Genomic DNA, 15,309 nt, shown 5'->3' with positions numbered 1-15,309 from the left:
TTGCAGAGCCCTCACCAGGTTGTTCCTTCTGCCTTGCTCAGGTCGGCACTGCCACAGTTACAGTGGTAAGTGGACTACAAAGCATTCAGTACTAGTCTGCTTTTAAAAAAAAAGCGCTTTGGGGAGATTGCGAAAGCAATAACTATGCGTACGGTGCTGAAGAGCGCGCATACTGCTCCACCTGTAAAATGCCAGTTGGTACTTTATTCCTATCTACTTTATCTCTCTCCAAACTGTGATACATTTCCCCCGTGTGGCTCTAAAGGAGTGTACAGAACGATACCGATTAAATATCGACGGCTGCCGGGACCCGATGGGAGTCGGCATCGAACAGGAGGGAAGGACAGAGCGTGGGGGGAGGGAGGGGCGAATGCTGCGTAGAGCAGCATGTAACTGCCAGATCAAAGCAAAAATAGACAACTGCTTTGGAGGCTGTTAACGCTTCGATTCAGGGTCATTTTCTATTCAATTTAAATTTGATTTTGCTTCTAGAAGCAAAATCGAATCGAAAATGACCCTGAATAAAAAAATGTGTACGGGGCATAAGACAGACACGGATTGGTTGTCTGCCTCTCCCTCTATTGAAGTGGAAGGATGATGGGTCCGTCTGCAGACTTGCCAGGAATGCCAGGAATGTCTGGCTGCCACTGATTTACAGGTCAGGCTATCAGGACGGAGACATTCCTCTGAGAATGCAATCATCAGATTCATGGCAGCGAATACCAGGTACTATTATATCTGTACCTGAAATCTTTACGTTTCTGAAAGTCATCAGAATGGGGAGGTTATTCTGTTCACTCACAAAGGCAAATTTTCTCTGTAATGGACAAAACCATGTGCATTGCAGGTGGGGCAGATGTAACATGTGCAGAGAGCGTTAGATATGGTGTTATATTGTTTCTGGGCAGGGTAAATACTGGCTGCTTTATTTTTACATTGCAATCTAGATCTCAGTGTGAAGTACAAACCCCACCCAAATTTAACTCTCTTTGCATCATACATTAGTCATTTTGCAACAAGATTTAATTAATAAATTTCCTGCTGGAATACTCGGATCGTGTACAGTATAACCAAATGTGGCATTATTTAATGAACCCATGCTATGTGTAACCTGTAACTGTATGTAATAATCTATGGCTGGCCTAGATATCAGCTACAGATTTATTTTGGGACCAAAATGCCTTTGTGGTTCTAAATCCCTGTACACACTGGTCGACTTTCACCGGGAAACCGCTCAGTTTAATCATTTGAGCTGCTTTCAGCATGAAAGGGTGATTCAACCTGGGTTGAAAATTGAGCGCTAATACCAAGATTGCTTTCCTATAGCAGCTGCTTGTATAAGGGAGTGGTCAGTCCCTTAAAATGTGCAAAAAAAGAGAGAGGTTTTTAAGCAGCACTATCAGTGAGAGACAGTCAATAATTTCATAAAATAACAATTAATTACTCAATTGAAAAATATATCAATAAAAGCATATCAACTTGATTAGAGAATAATTGGGCGAATATATGGGTGAAGTGTTGGATTGGACCAAGATGGTGGAGGGGACCAAAGTTATATAATCTACACTGATCCGTTGAAGTGAGTCCCAATGGAATGCAGTCCAGATTGGAATATATCCCGGGTGTCGCTGGAGGGATCGGTCCTGAGAGATGTTTGTTGTAACAGGACCAATCTTAAACCTCAACCAGTACTGCGATAAATTGTCCCGATAGTGGTCTGTAGCATCCAAGCCGGGTATCGTTGGTAATACCAATTGGTTTGATGGTGATCAGATGAATAAGCAGGAGATGGTCCAAAAGGGGGGAATGAAAGCTGCCTAGTGTGTACAGGGCAGCGATGAGCGGTGAGCGCTGCTGCACGCTTCCACATCATCACTGCTGGACGCCGCTCACCTGTTGGTATTACCAGCAGATGGGCAACGAGGTGGTCAGCTTTCCATAGCGTCAGTACTCAGATTCCTGATATGTATAGACCAGTAGCAGCTCTTACCTCTCCAGAGGAGGGGGGCTGCCGTGATACGGCCCTCCCCCCTCCGCTGCCCTTGTCATGCTCCTGGTCCCCTCAGCTGCCTGTGCCGGTCCCCGTCATGCAGCCGGCGCATGCACAGTAGCTTTAGTACTGCACGTGCGCTGGGCCCCAGCCTCTGTGGACTGCTTTTGCAGCAGCCCCAAAGGCATATTCCATGTGTCCCGGGTCCGGCGCATGCGCAGTATGGTCCACCGTACTGCGCATGCGCAGAGCCCGTTTTGGGGGCTGCTGGGCATTTGCGCACAGAGAGGCATCCCCAAGGAAGGGATCACCTCCCAATGGGACTGCCTTTGTGACTGGCAGGTCGGACTTCTAATAGGAAGTCACTGCCAGTCACACTGAAGCCAGAGCAGTCTCACAGACTGCATCTGGCTTCACTTTAGGCAGAGACAGTGGCGGATTTTACCTGGGGGTGGGGGGGGGGATGCAGCCCTGCAGCCCATAGGTACTTGGCCCATCTAGAGTCTGTTCTACACAATTATGCACACACACATACACACTAGGATTGTTTGTTGTTGGAAATCATTTTGTTGTTGGAGATTATTATCATTTATCTAGAACCTTCTAGAAGATAATAGCTAAAATCTCATTGGTTGCTATAGGCAAGTTGGGATCACAAGCAGGAGTCAGACATCAGGTGGCAGACAGCATACAATAAAGCCCAGCAGCATGGAAATGATGGCACGCATACTACTTACCCACTCTCCCGGAAGTTGTGGGAGAATTCTGTATTTGGGGCAGAGTCTCCTGGCACTCACCAGCCGAACATAAAGTAGGCAGGATGCAGGTGATGGTAATTCAGGTCATCACGCCCCTGGCACTGAAAAGACATCTATGCTGGCAAACCATTGCAGGTGCCAACAATGTTTATCATGTGTCTCACCCACTTGCCTTCTCTCCGGGGCTGAAAATTTCTAATGTACTATAACATACCCTCCAACATGACCCATCCCATTAGGTACAAAATGCTCTGTTCCTGGACTTTCCTGCCAGTGACAGTTACAGATGTGAGCCTACAGCACAGTCCAATATTCAAAGAGGGGGGGTCACATCAACTCTCAGTGACAGTGGCGGAACTTGCGAGTGGTTGGCCCAGGTGCAACCACTCGCAATATGCCCCCCCTCCACCACCCCAACCTAAGTTCACAATATGCCACACAACAATGGATGGCAGCAGTGGGCCCCTTAGTCCTCAGGGGCCCCGGTGCAATGCACCTGCTGCACCAATGGTAGTTCCGCCTCTGCTCAGTGATGTTTGGGATGGCAGCTGGTGTGGCTCCCCTTTTTGAATATTGGACTGTGCTGCAGGCTCACATCTGTAACTGCCACTGGCAGGGAAGTCCAGGAACAGAGCATTTTGTACCTAATGGAATGGGTCATGTTGGAGGGTATGCTATAATACAGCTGGAGTGTCACCTTGTTAATGCTATAGCCAACAAGGTCTGTAAGGACCAGCACCTAGATGACACAAGGGGATCATGTGCATCAAGACTTGAGACCTGATCGCTCAGATCCGAATTCGCTCCAACGGCCGATGCTTGGGTTTGCGCATGCGCAAGACCCAGGAGCGAAAGCCTTTGGCGAGTGTCACAGTGGCCAGGACATTCACTCCTGGATGGGCGGGCATGGGGCGGACGTAGGGCAGCAGCCCAGCATTTTATGGTCGCACCCATAGAAACGCTAGGCGTATCCCTGTGAACGCAGACGTGTCCATGCCCTCTTGGGGCGTATGTCACATGGCGTCAGCTGAAGTAACATGACGTCAGCGTTGGCCCCCATTCCGGCGCATAGCGGGCATCTAAAAACTAAGTATAGAATTACTTTCTGGAGTGAAGGCTGGAGAAATCTTTGATGGCGAACGTCTGCATGCGAGCGATGTGTAAGTGTGCTCATGCGCTCGCAGGAATTCCCTCGGTGGGAGGCGTGCATTCAGCGAGGCAGTGTTTACCCGCTCGCTAGGCAGCAAACAGGTCTGAATCAGGCCCTTTATCTCCAAGGCTTGATACATCTCTTCTATAATAACACATGTCTGTAATCACTACAAGGTAACACAGATTCCTGCTCCAGATAAAAGCAGTAACATTCTTCTGAGGATTTGGACACAGGAAACGTTTGATGGAAGCTCTGCTTAAGACTCTAGCACGAAGGTCTCTGGCAGGTGTCCATGATCTTCCCTTTGGCCCATATCCTTTCCAGTGTACCACATAGGCCCTTATTCAGATCTGATCGCAGTACAATTTTGTTCTCAAAATGGGCAAAACCATGTGCACTGCAGGTGGGGCAGATGTAACGTGCAGAGAGAGTTAGATTTGGGTGGGGTGTGTTGAAACTGGAATCTAAATTGCAGTGTAAAAATAATGCAGCCAGTATTTACCCTGCACAGAAACAAAATAACTCACCCAAATCTAACATCTGCCCCACCTGCAGTGCACATGGTTTTGACCATTTTGAGAACAAATTTGTACTGCGATCAGTTCTGAATAAGGGCCTATAGTGTACCACAATAACCTTACTGGTTTTTAACCACATATTCAGTACATCAAATCCCACTGGAGTGGGTCTAGTCTATTAGAAACATGACCTGGCTTATATAAAGATAATGGAAAACAATAGGGTATTCATAATGATTTGGGAAGATAAATCTGAGCAAGAAGTCCCTGATCTGAGAGGTGTAATAATGTGGGGAAATGGTGCAGAATTGTGGTATATCCCATAAGCACAGTAAACGAGAATATCCAGAGAACGAGTGTGGTGAATTATTATAAGCAAATTGCCATACAGGTCATAGATGTACAGTAACACCATAAATGTCAAAAGCCCCTTTCAGACGGGATCAGTTTGATTTATAGAACCTACAACTGAATTACTGACAGTTACTTGACTGTTATACTGGTATGGTGTAAATACCTATGGTCAATATCCCAACACACACAAATAATACCGACTGTTGAAATGCCTACAGTCAATGTACTGTACGGCCATGATCATAATGCCGCACATGTTTAAATACTGACACAGTTATGTCAACATGAACACCGTATTAGTGTAGCGCGTCCCCTCGCACGGCTCGCTGCGCTCAGCACACTATCACGTTCTCATTCTATACCCACTGGAATGGTAAATTATGAAAAAGTTGTTTTTTGAGAAAATAAATCATGAAAAACACTATTCGGTATTATGCGCGTCATTATTTTGGCTGTAGGCATTGTGGTTGTGTTGGTGCTTTCTTCCTGTTTGTGTTTTACTTGTCGGTATTTTGCTGTTGTCAGTATTTCGATTGTTGGTGGCAGGGGCGTCAAAATGGAGGGGCAAGGGGGAAACTTGTGCCCCCCCCCCTAAATTTGAAAGAGGCGCCATCAGAGATGCGCTGTCAGGGTTGGTGCTAGCAGACTCGAGGCTGTGTCACCCTTACCTTCTCCTTCACCCTTTCCCTCTCTCTGCCACCAACATCACCCATTGCTTCACCGTCACCACAAAAACAAAGATACAAACGTGACCTCTCAGGCGCTCCACGTAAAGATAACCAGGGTTTCTCTCCCCAACACAGATCACATGAAAGAGGAAATGAAGATACAATGGTGAAGCAAGTTTTGGCAAGCTTCCCTCCCCTTTTAATGAATAAAAAATGCATGAATAAAACAATATCTTAAAAACAATATCTTAAAAACACTTTCATAAAAACAATTCCACAAAAACTAATTCCAAACAAAAATGACAAAGTGCTGTGTGCAGTCACGGATTCATATATCCAAACGGAATCGGTACATCTGTCAGAATGAACTTAGGTCTACAGTCATTAGGTCGACCCCACTAGGTCGACTGGCAGGAAGGTCGACCTGACTTAAGGTCGACATGGGCCAAGGTCGACATGACTTAAGGTCGAATTTGCATAAAGGTCGACATGAGGAAGGTCGACTGGTCATAAGGTCGACATGGGTTTTTCACTGTTTTTTATCTGAATGTCGACACAGTCGACATGGACACAGTTGGCAATGAGAATCGGACCCTCGCTTCGCTCGCGATGCTTCGGGCATGGTGCCTCGCTGCGCTCGGCACACTATTTTATTCTCCCACCACGCCCTAGTGGATGGTAGGGCATGAAATACCGCCTGTCGGCACATGTCGGCTCAAAAAACAGTGAAAAACCCATGTCGACCTTTTGACCAGTCGACCTTCCTCATGTCGACCTTTATGCAAATTCGTCCTTAAGTCATGTCGACCTTGGCCCATGTCGACCTTAAGTCAGGTCGACCTTCCTGCCAGTCGACCTAGTGGGGTCGACCTTATCACTGTAGACCTAAGTTCATTCTAATAGATGACCGCTTCCCATCCAAACGGGGACACTGATGAATAATTACCAGGTTTGTTGGGAACTGGTTGTTAGACAGTTCCTTTCAGCGCATGCAACACAATTTGACAGTGGTGTTGACACTGGGCTCCTGGCACCTGCTCCCTGGTCCTCCGTTCACCGTCCGCCACCAGCAATGATGTGTGAAATCGCCACAGTTCACCAACGCGTTTCGTCCTATTAATAGGACTTTTTCATGGTGTACTTGACCATAGGCACTGTTCACACTTATATACCCTGTTTGCTTATGCCGGCAGGACCCTAACCAGTGTAATTCCTACAAGTCCCATGGTCCTTTGCCGACATACGCACTTCCGGCCCGCAAACCAATGCGAGCCGGGTTACCATGGAGACGCTGACGTCCTGACGCAGCAGGACGTCAGGTCCCAATATCTAGCTTCCGGGATTCTCTATTGCGGTGCGTCACTTCCGGGTTACCAAGGTAATTCTTGGACGCGGTCTAGCGGTCATCCTTCCCCGGATCTTGGCGTGTTTTCAGTTGCCAAGGTGATGTTGTATTGCGATACGTCACTTCCGGGTTACCATAGTAGTGTTGGACGCGCTGTCACAATCTCATCTCCCCAACATAAAACCGTTCTGGCGCCCCTGATCGGTGGTATGTATATGTCTGTATGTTGTGCATCGGCATTTGGTTGTGGGGATTCTGTCAATCAGTATTCCGTCTGTCCTCAACTACATTCCTTTCAGACAAATGGGGAATCATGGGATTTTGCCGTGGCTTGAACAAACTACCTGGGATGATCTCATTATTGTCAATCAAACACAATATCTCACCCAAATCTAATTCTCTCTGCACATGTTACATCTGCCCCACCTGCAGTGCACATGATTTTGTCCATTTAAGAAGGAATTTGCCTTTGCAAGTGAACCAGAATAAGGGCCCTAGTGTGAAAGGGGTATCAGTTTGTACATTCATATGAGGAATAGCATATAATAAACTAAATTGCATATCCAACAGTGCCGGGTGTCCTCGCAATCTGAATATGCGTTAGATGAAGATCGGAATCAGAGCTTTCGCTGATGGTAACGTGGAACATGGACTATAAATGAGAAATGTTACAGAACAGTGCACTACCGCCCAAATCCAATTACAGCCTCTCAACAAGATTCATTCAGTGATAAATCCATAGACACAGGAGACCTCAGGGCACTGGGTATTCTACAGCGAGGTTCAAAAGTCTTTATGAATTATTTAATATCCTTCTTTGCTGAAAGCCACAAAGCAGGAGATGTTATAGGCTTAGCGATACTAGGATGCCCAGAGATTTTGCTATTATAAACTGGCGACAAAAAGAATTTCCCAGCGACACAGGTACAAAGAGCCAGGGGTACATGTACCAAGCCTTGCAGACAGATACGGTGCAGATGATATTTATCTAGAACTCTTTCCAAGACCTGAGACATCTCCCCTCAAATGCATGGAGGCAGGTGCTTGATACTAAACCAGGGGTCAGGGATTTTTTTTTTAGCTTTTACCCCAAAATATATTGAGATACGCCAATGTTACCCTCTTGAATTGAAAGGAAGGAATCCTATTATTGTAATACACACTGTACCCCCAGAAATATCCATCGAGTAGGGTACACAGCCTGGCAGACATTGGTGATGATGATGATGGTGATGACCATGCATGGCTGTGTATGGTACACAATTTGTACCACACACTGCCATACATGGTAATCATCATCATCATCATCATTATCATCAAAGGCTGCCAGGCTGTGTGTGGTATAGCCATTGGTAATGTGACGTCCAGTTCCATTAGTGTCAGTATTTCAAGATGATATAGTGACAGTCTGTGAAAATTGTTGCTCTCTCAACCAATCAGCGGCCGCCTGAATGTGAGGCCTCTGATTGGCTGAGAGCTCTCAGCCAATCAGAGGGCTGCCCGGAGTTTTAAATTGATTTTCCAAATTCTGCCACCGCCCGCTGACCCCCGCCGTCCACCAGTTCTCCTGCACAGCGCTGTGTTACACCGCCGCCTGCTGCCAGCCCTCTTCCAGCACCTGATGTGGCATCACAGATGGCATGTGACATCGGGTGCTGGAGAAAAAGCACTTGGGCACCATAAGATGTGATCGCAATGCATCCGATCGCATAAGTGTATGGGCACCTTAAGAGAACAACTGTGCAATGCTGCCATATATATGGAGTACACAGAGATCCGTGTAGTGTCTTTGACACTGCAGCATGGGTAGACCTATATGTGCTGAGCATGGGTCTGGCATGTGGTGTGTACATAGATATTTCTACGCAGCACTATGGACAGATCATGTGACCATGCTAAATATGTGGAGTATTTTTCACAGTATGGGACAGATGTAACCACAAGTGATATTCTTGTTGTCACTTGTTACAAATGATAAATGGTGCTCCAGCCAATCAGATGTCAACCTGAGAGGAGCTGATTGGCTGGAGCAATATATTATGTTTACAATCTTTTGTACTATTTTTATTTGAAAAATTGGTACAGGAACTCCGGGCCTGAGGTTGCAGCTATTTAAAAAATATACATAAAAATAAAGTTCCTGATTATGTCATATTTAAAAAGAGGTTCAGGAACTGAGTTTCCTGCTAGTTCCTGCTGAAAATAGCACTGGTAACAAGTGATAACAAGAATATCACTCTTTGTTAAATCTGCCCGTTTGGTCCACATACTGAAGACTTTTACTAAACGACCCCAAATGCTACTTGTTCCATATGTACCCTCTATCCCAGTGATTTTCAACCTTTTTACCTTGCGGCACACTAAATAAGATTTTTCAATTGCCAAGGCACACCATAAGAACCCCACAGGGCAAAACACATTGGCCCCCTCAGGAAAAAAAATCTATTGGCCCCCATATAAAAAAAAAACCAATCACACTGGTCCCTACAGGTAACAAAAATAAAATACATTGGCCCTTTAAATTAAAAGAAGAGACCAGTAAATAACAACTGGTGGTGTCTGTAAACTGGTTTGGGCATCTCTAGATCTGGGGCACACTTAAGAACAGCCCAGGGCACACTAGTGTGCCACGGCACAGTGGTAAAAAAACACTGATCTATGCCATCCAATGCTCCAGCAAGTAGGTCTCCCCAGAAATCCAGAAACATTGAATTTTGTTGTTTTTAGTGAAACTTTTAGCTTCTACTTTACATTTCCTGATGGATAACCAATGTAATATGTATTTATGGCTTCCTTTGTTGATCCACAATATTTCTCCAAGCATTTCCAAAGTTTAAATGCAATATTTTCCTGTTACGTCATGCAGCGTGCTTGCTTCACTCATCCACTCCCATTTTTCCGGAGCAGACAATGGCTCTCTCCTCCTTCACTTCCTGTATCCATATCCTGTACAAATCACAGGGAGAGGCCAGTGGCCACTCACAGGCATTGCAGTAGTGCGGTGGCCTGATATCTCTGCCTAAGAGAGGGATGGTAAGTGGTCCATTATCCCTCCACACTTGGGTGGGGGAGATATGGAGAGGTGCTGTGGTCCATTGACTCAACTGTGCCGCAGAATTATCCCTGCCTGCTGGCATCAAAGGGGCAACGAAGGACAGGTGAGTACAGTGCACCACAAAGGAAAGTTCTGGAAGGATGTGCTCACACTTTACCTCAGACTGGGGGTAGATGTTTTTTTTTATTAGTGTTTCCTTATATTTGTACCTGTCTTTATGTGTAATTCAATGTTCTGTGGCAGAATGTACAATGTGATGTGGGGTCCAGTTGCTGTTATGTATGTAAAAGACTCAGGGTAAGTAAATTGCTTTGTTGTTAAATACAAAAAGACAGTTAGACGTACATTACATTCGAGTTAATACTATGTAATAAACTGTTGTAAGAGGCCCTATGCCATCTCCAACTAGAGAATAAGACACTAATTGCACCCTGGCTTCTCCTCATATTGTAAGTCATTGTTAATTGAAGGTTATGGCGAACAGAAAGAAAACTAATTACATTCCAGTATCTGTGCTGCTATTTTAATGCTTGACTTTAGCAAAAGTATTTATACATTTGCTTTTGTTTTTACCTGTGAGTACATAATTATATTGTAGTCCTAGTGCAGCCCTTGTTTTTTTGCAAAGTATGATCGCGTGCGTGCAGTGCACAAAGTTTAGGGGAGAACATTTAAATTACAGTTCTGTGCTACCTAGCTAAAGTGTGTACTTACTGTGCTATGTGTGGTATTGCTAAATATTTTCAGTGCAATACTGAATTCTATGGTAAACAGGATATGCTTACTGCACAAATATAACAATTCATGTGTGTATTGACACAGCGGAAACAAAGAAGATCAATACAATGGATCAGATAGCTACGACTGTATCTATCTTGTCTTACACAACCACCTCTCTTTTTCTGCAACTGGAGTATGTTTTCTAGCAATTTTGCCTAGCAAAAATCAAGACTGGGTAATGACAGGACAGGCCTAGAGTTAAGAGGGCCCCGCTCACATGCTTGCAAACTATAGGATGCTAAAAACATCTAGACACACCCACGGGGTGGGGTCAGGTACCTAATGGGAGTTATTGTAGAAAAAAGATGAGGTCTGCTTTGGGGCAGTGGGCGTGTGGGCATGTGTGTGTATGTGTGTGATTGGGGGGGGATTATGGGGCAGTGGGTGTGGCTATGGGAGTAGTGTGTGCGGTGGGGAGGCAAAAGGGAAGTGTGTGTGTGTGTGTGTGTGTGTGTGTGAGGGGCTATTTTGGCAGTGTGTTTGTGAGGCTATGGAGGTGTATGACATCATTGGAACAGTGTGTGTGTGTGTGTGTGTGTGCGAAGCTATGAAGGCAGTGTTTATGTGAGGCTATGTTGACAAAGTGTGTGTGCATGTTGGAAGATAATTGGGCAGTGCCTGCGTGGAAGGCTACTGGGGAATTTTGTATGCATGTTTTTGGGCATGTGTGTGTGATGCCATATGGGTAGACTGAGGGTAGGGATGCCAATCATGGGGCATATTTTAAATCCCAGGAGGCGGTGAGCAGTGGGGATGGAAGGGTGCAGCCGGAAGTTGGTGCGGCCGTGAATCATGGGTCCGGGAGCGGTGGTGCGCCGCGTGACTACTGACATCATGTCATGCTGCGCAGAGCCGCACACCAGCGTAGGGAGAAGCTGGGCAGCATCTGAGGAGGTGCTCAGACACTGCCCAGCATTAGACTGCGCATGCGTAGTCTAATCCCAAAATCCCGGGATTGGAACCTCCAATCCCAGGATTGAAATCCCGGTGATTCCCAGCGATTTTGGGGCCAAATTCCGGGATCCCGCCGATCCCAATCCCGGGATTGGCCACCCTATCTGAGAGTGTGTGAAGGAAGTTTTCACCCTGGGTTGTACTTGATCTACAACTCATCCTGGGAAAACTTCTGGGTGTGAGAGAGGAGGTATTGCTTACAGCTAAGGCCAACCCTGACCTGAACTTTTTGGCCCTGGAGATCATGCATAAATAAGTCTGTATTATTCTTGGTAAATTAACTATGGTTCCTATTTACCAGTTGTCTATCACAGGAGATATCACAGACAGTATGGACTGTCTTACACAATGTATGGGAACAGAGATTATGCTATTTATCTAGCTCCAAAAAAAAAAAACTTTTTGAAACTTGTCTCCGATAGATAACACCAGACCTCAGATTAGCATGATCTTTCCTATGGACTATACCATCAGGATATAAGGAGGGTTCCCCCTCGATCCCTTGCGCTCTTCTAGTGTCCCTGCATGACGTTATGCAAGTTCAGGAACACTGCTGGGACTCAAGCCGACAGTGTCAACAGTGTAATCTTTTCCACTGCTGTTGGTGGGCTTTTCCACAGCTGTTTGTCTGAGTTAAAAAACTTTTCCCCTGTGTGTTCCCAAATGTAAACATGAATGTTGTTGGCAAATGTAATCATACCGGTCTACATTGTTCATTAGTGGGTTATGAACCCCTGGGGAAGGAGGGGGAAGGCCTGCCTAGATGTTATGATAATAAATACCCCAAAAATTCCTAATCACCACAATTTGTTACTTTTCAGCTCCCCACCTGCATACTTACTGACTTTTAGAATCTCCTCTCCAGGAGAAGACCAGAGAGAAGATGTAGGTGACAGCTGATGTGGCTATTTGCATCATTAGGTCCCTACAACTTTATGTTCAATGCTGTGAATTACGCGTCTAAGAAGGGGACTAAGTAAAAACCGGACTCAAACAAGACCCTGGAACGCTGGACCGGACACTACAATGCAGAGTTTGATGTCCGGTCTGGGTCCGGGTTCTTGTCCGGGTCCGGTTTATACTTAGTCCCCTGTCTAGACGCGTAATTCACAGCATTTGAATGGTGTCCCGTCCGGGGGAGTGTCTTGTTCGGGGGGAGGCCTGTGATAGCTTTCACCAGGAACGTGGGGAAGGGGAGATTACAGCCTCCCCGTGTGGTCAGGACCATTCTGGTTTTTGAAACATGCCCGGACCTTACAGGGAGGCTTAATTGTCCCCCTCCTCCTCTCCCTGGTGACAGCTGTCACAGGCAGCCCTGTCGGACAGGACACCCCACGGACCGGACACTACAAGTTCCGGAATACAGAGTTTGATGTCCGGTCCTGTATTCCGGGCTCTTTTCTGGGTCCGGTTTTTACCCATATCCTCTAAGAAGACCGGGTGGGTCCAAATGCACCAATTATCATGTAATCACGTCATGCTACCTCCCTAAGTGCTGCGATTTCCCAAGTGCCAGGATTCCTGGCATTATTTTTGCCATCACCCCACTCCTCTTCTGGGAGCCTGGGGAATTCTGTAGTCTCCTGGAGGATAGTGGTGGCCATTCGTGTGGCTGCTATCAATGGAGATAGTGCATACTATTCATCGGATGACCCTCAACGGTTTTGCCCATAGATGGTCATCCCTTTTAACTAACCATGGACCAATAAGAACCTGGGGCAGGGTTTCTCTAGTGTTGGGGGTGGAGCATAGCTCCGTGTCCCAGCAACGTAAAGAAAACAGGGATGCAGGGTGAGGTGAGGGGGGGGGGGGGTTGGGTGCAGGGTGGGAGGAGAGGACATATTGGGCAAAGGGACAGAGGAGGAGGGAGGTGCAGGGTGGGAGTTGCAGGCATGACTCAAGGTGCTGCTATGGGGGATTGCGGGCATGGAGAGATAACTACCTATGTCACTGATGCCTCGTATCCTCCTCTGTCCCACGCTGCTTCATCCATATTAAGCATGAGGTTGTTCAAATCTGATGATCAGAGCAGAGTAATTATATATCCGTAAGTATAAGGAAAACAAAACGAGAGTGGGGAGGAAATCGTTTTCCACATTGGCAGTGTGCGGCACAGACAGGTTCCAAGTGTTACAATATATATAGTAACAGAGGTTGACTTGCAACCAGTGACATGTGGCAGGAAATCTGCCCTTGAGTCCTGCTGTTAGCACATTCCTATGTTTACAAGTGTGAGATTCCCTGCCTAGACTGCATTACATGATACCATCCTCCCCAAACGGTGAGTTATATTACAAAGCCCTACTTATATTAAACCTGGCCGCATAACTTTGCTTATCTGCTCTTGTCTCAGCCTTTCCTGTTTACCACAAAGATGACCTAAACACACAGGAAGCCCCATTAATGATTTATTCCCATCTCCACCTCAGATGACTGTTATGGTGCCGCTACTATTCTCCTCTGCACCGCTTCTGCATACACTGTGCTGACCTTTCATTTGTTAGCGCTTCTTCATTCAACATGACAAGTTTATGTTTCAGTAGCTAGTAAAACCTGATGCGTGTCATTTCCAGAATCATGTGGCACAGTTATATTATTATGGGCACTATGCCCACATGGATTTTGTGCTGGGTGTGGATTAACTCACAGATAATGTCTAAGGGCCCATTTAACAAAGATGGCATATACAATGCGATGTGGGTGGAATCTTACCCCCCAAGATCTCATTGTAATATGTGATCCTATCAGGGTATGCATACCTCCCAACATTGGCCGAACACAAAGCGGGACAGCGCGCGCCAAATTTTGGGGGCCTGGCCTAGAGTTAAGGGGGTGAACTATACTTGCAACGCCCCCGCTCTCGCCACTGTGAGGGCATGGTTCTGTGAGCTGCTGGCCATGCCCCCAGTTTGTTCATGGGTGACGGGGGACTCCCAACTGACCCACCCCCGCTACGGGGGGCAGATGCGGGAACATCCCAAAAAACTGTGACGGTCCTGCGAAAAGTGGGACAGTTGGAAGGTATGAGTTATGTATGTCCCTGCACACACATAAGGAGCCTGTCCCTGCTATGTGCTTAGCTGGGTGCCAGGGGTCTGCGCATGTGTGGTTAGCACTAACCCACGAAGACCCGTTAACTGCACTGCCCCGCTGGCAGTGCGGTGTGTAGCCCATAGGCTTTTTATCACCTGCCTGAGTGGGTCTAGGGATGGCCATCTAGCATCTATGATTCAAATTCATCGATGGTTTAGGGCCGATGTCAAATACTTTTGCCATCATTGGGATGGCACAGCAAAACTATGTTTTGCGCTTTTTTTTCCAAAGTGCCGGGGCACAGAGCATAACTTTGCCCCCCGACACCCACAAAGCCCCACCCCCTTGTTTTGATTGGTCCACAGGCCAATCAGTCAAACACAATAGATGACCATCGATAGGTAAAATATCGATGGTCATCCATTGCATAGTTTAGCACTATCGATGGCCAGTTGCACTATTGCCATCGATAACAATGGCAGCGATGGCCATCCCTATGTGGGTCAAAAGAAAATCTCAGATAACTAGCTGGTTAATGGGTGCATTGATGGGTGAATGTTAGCCCACAAATATTTGAACTTTTGAAGACATCTGTGTATTACCGCCCATTAACCCATGTTAATGCATAGAACTCGCTACTTTAACAGGCATTAACAAGGCTATTGGGTGAATTTGGGAACCCAGTTGAGGCTATCTCCATT

The 15,309-nt window shown here is 46.4% G+C and overlaps 1 protein-coding gene across 20 annotated transcripts in view; it reads left to right on the top strand.

Annotated features, from left to right (window-relative positions):
• Window positions 1–15,309, top strand: part of PHLDB1 (pleckstrin homology like domain family B member 1) — a 198,677-nt gene that overhangs the window by 95,448 nt on the left and 87,920 nt on the right. For 8 of the 20 annotated variants that reach the window (XM_083162495.1, XM_083162490.1, XM_083162496.1 and 5 more), the window contains exon 1: window positions 9,781–9,944. The exons of 4 other annotated variants lie outside the window; for them this stretch is intronic. In XM_083162495.1, coding sequence (XP_083018621.1) covers window positions 9,861–9,944 — 84 coding nt within the window. In that variant the 5' untranslated portion in view covers window positions 9,781–9,860. Of the gene's footprint in view, window positions 1–615; window positions 727–9,779; window positions 9,945–13,837; window positions 13,857–15,309 lie in introns of those variants that run through there. 8 more of the 20 variants (XM_083162505.1, XM_083162500.1, XM_083162501.1 and 5 more) reach the window with 7 other exon arrangements.

The sequence above is a fragment of the Crinia signifera genome, chromosome 19, assembly GCF_055691185.1.
Source record: "Crinia signifera chromosome 19, ASM5569118v1, whole genome shotgun sequence".
NCBI lineage: Eukaryota > Metazoa > Chordata > Amphibia > Anura > Myobatrachidae > Crinia > Crinia signifera.
Note: the sequence above shows the minus strand (reverse complement) of the source record. Positions and strands in the feature narration are given on the sequence as shown.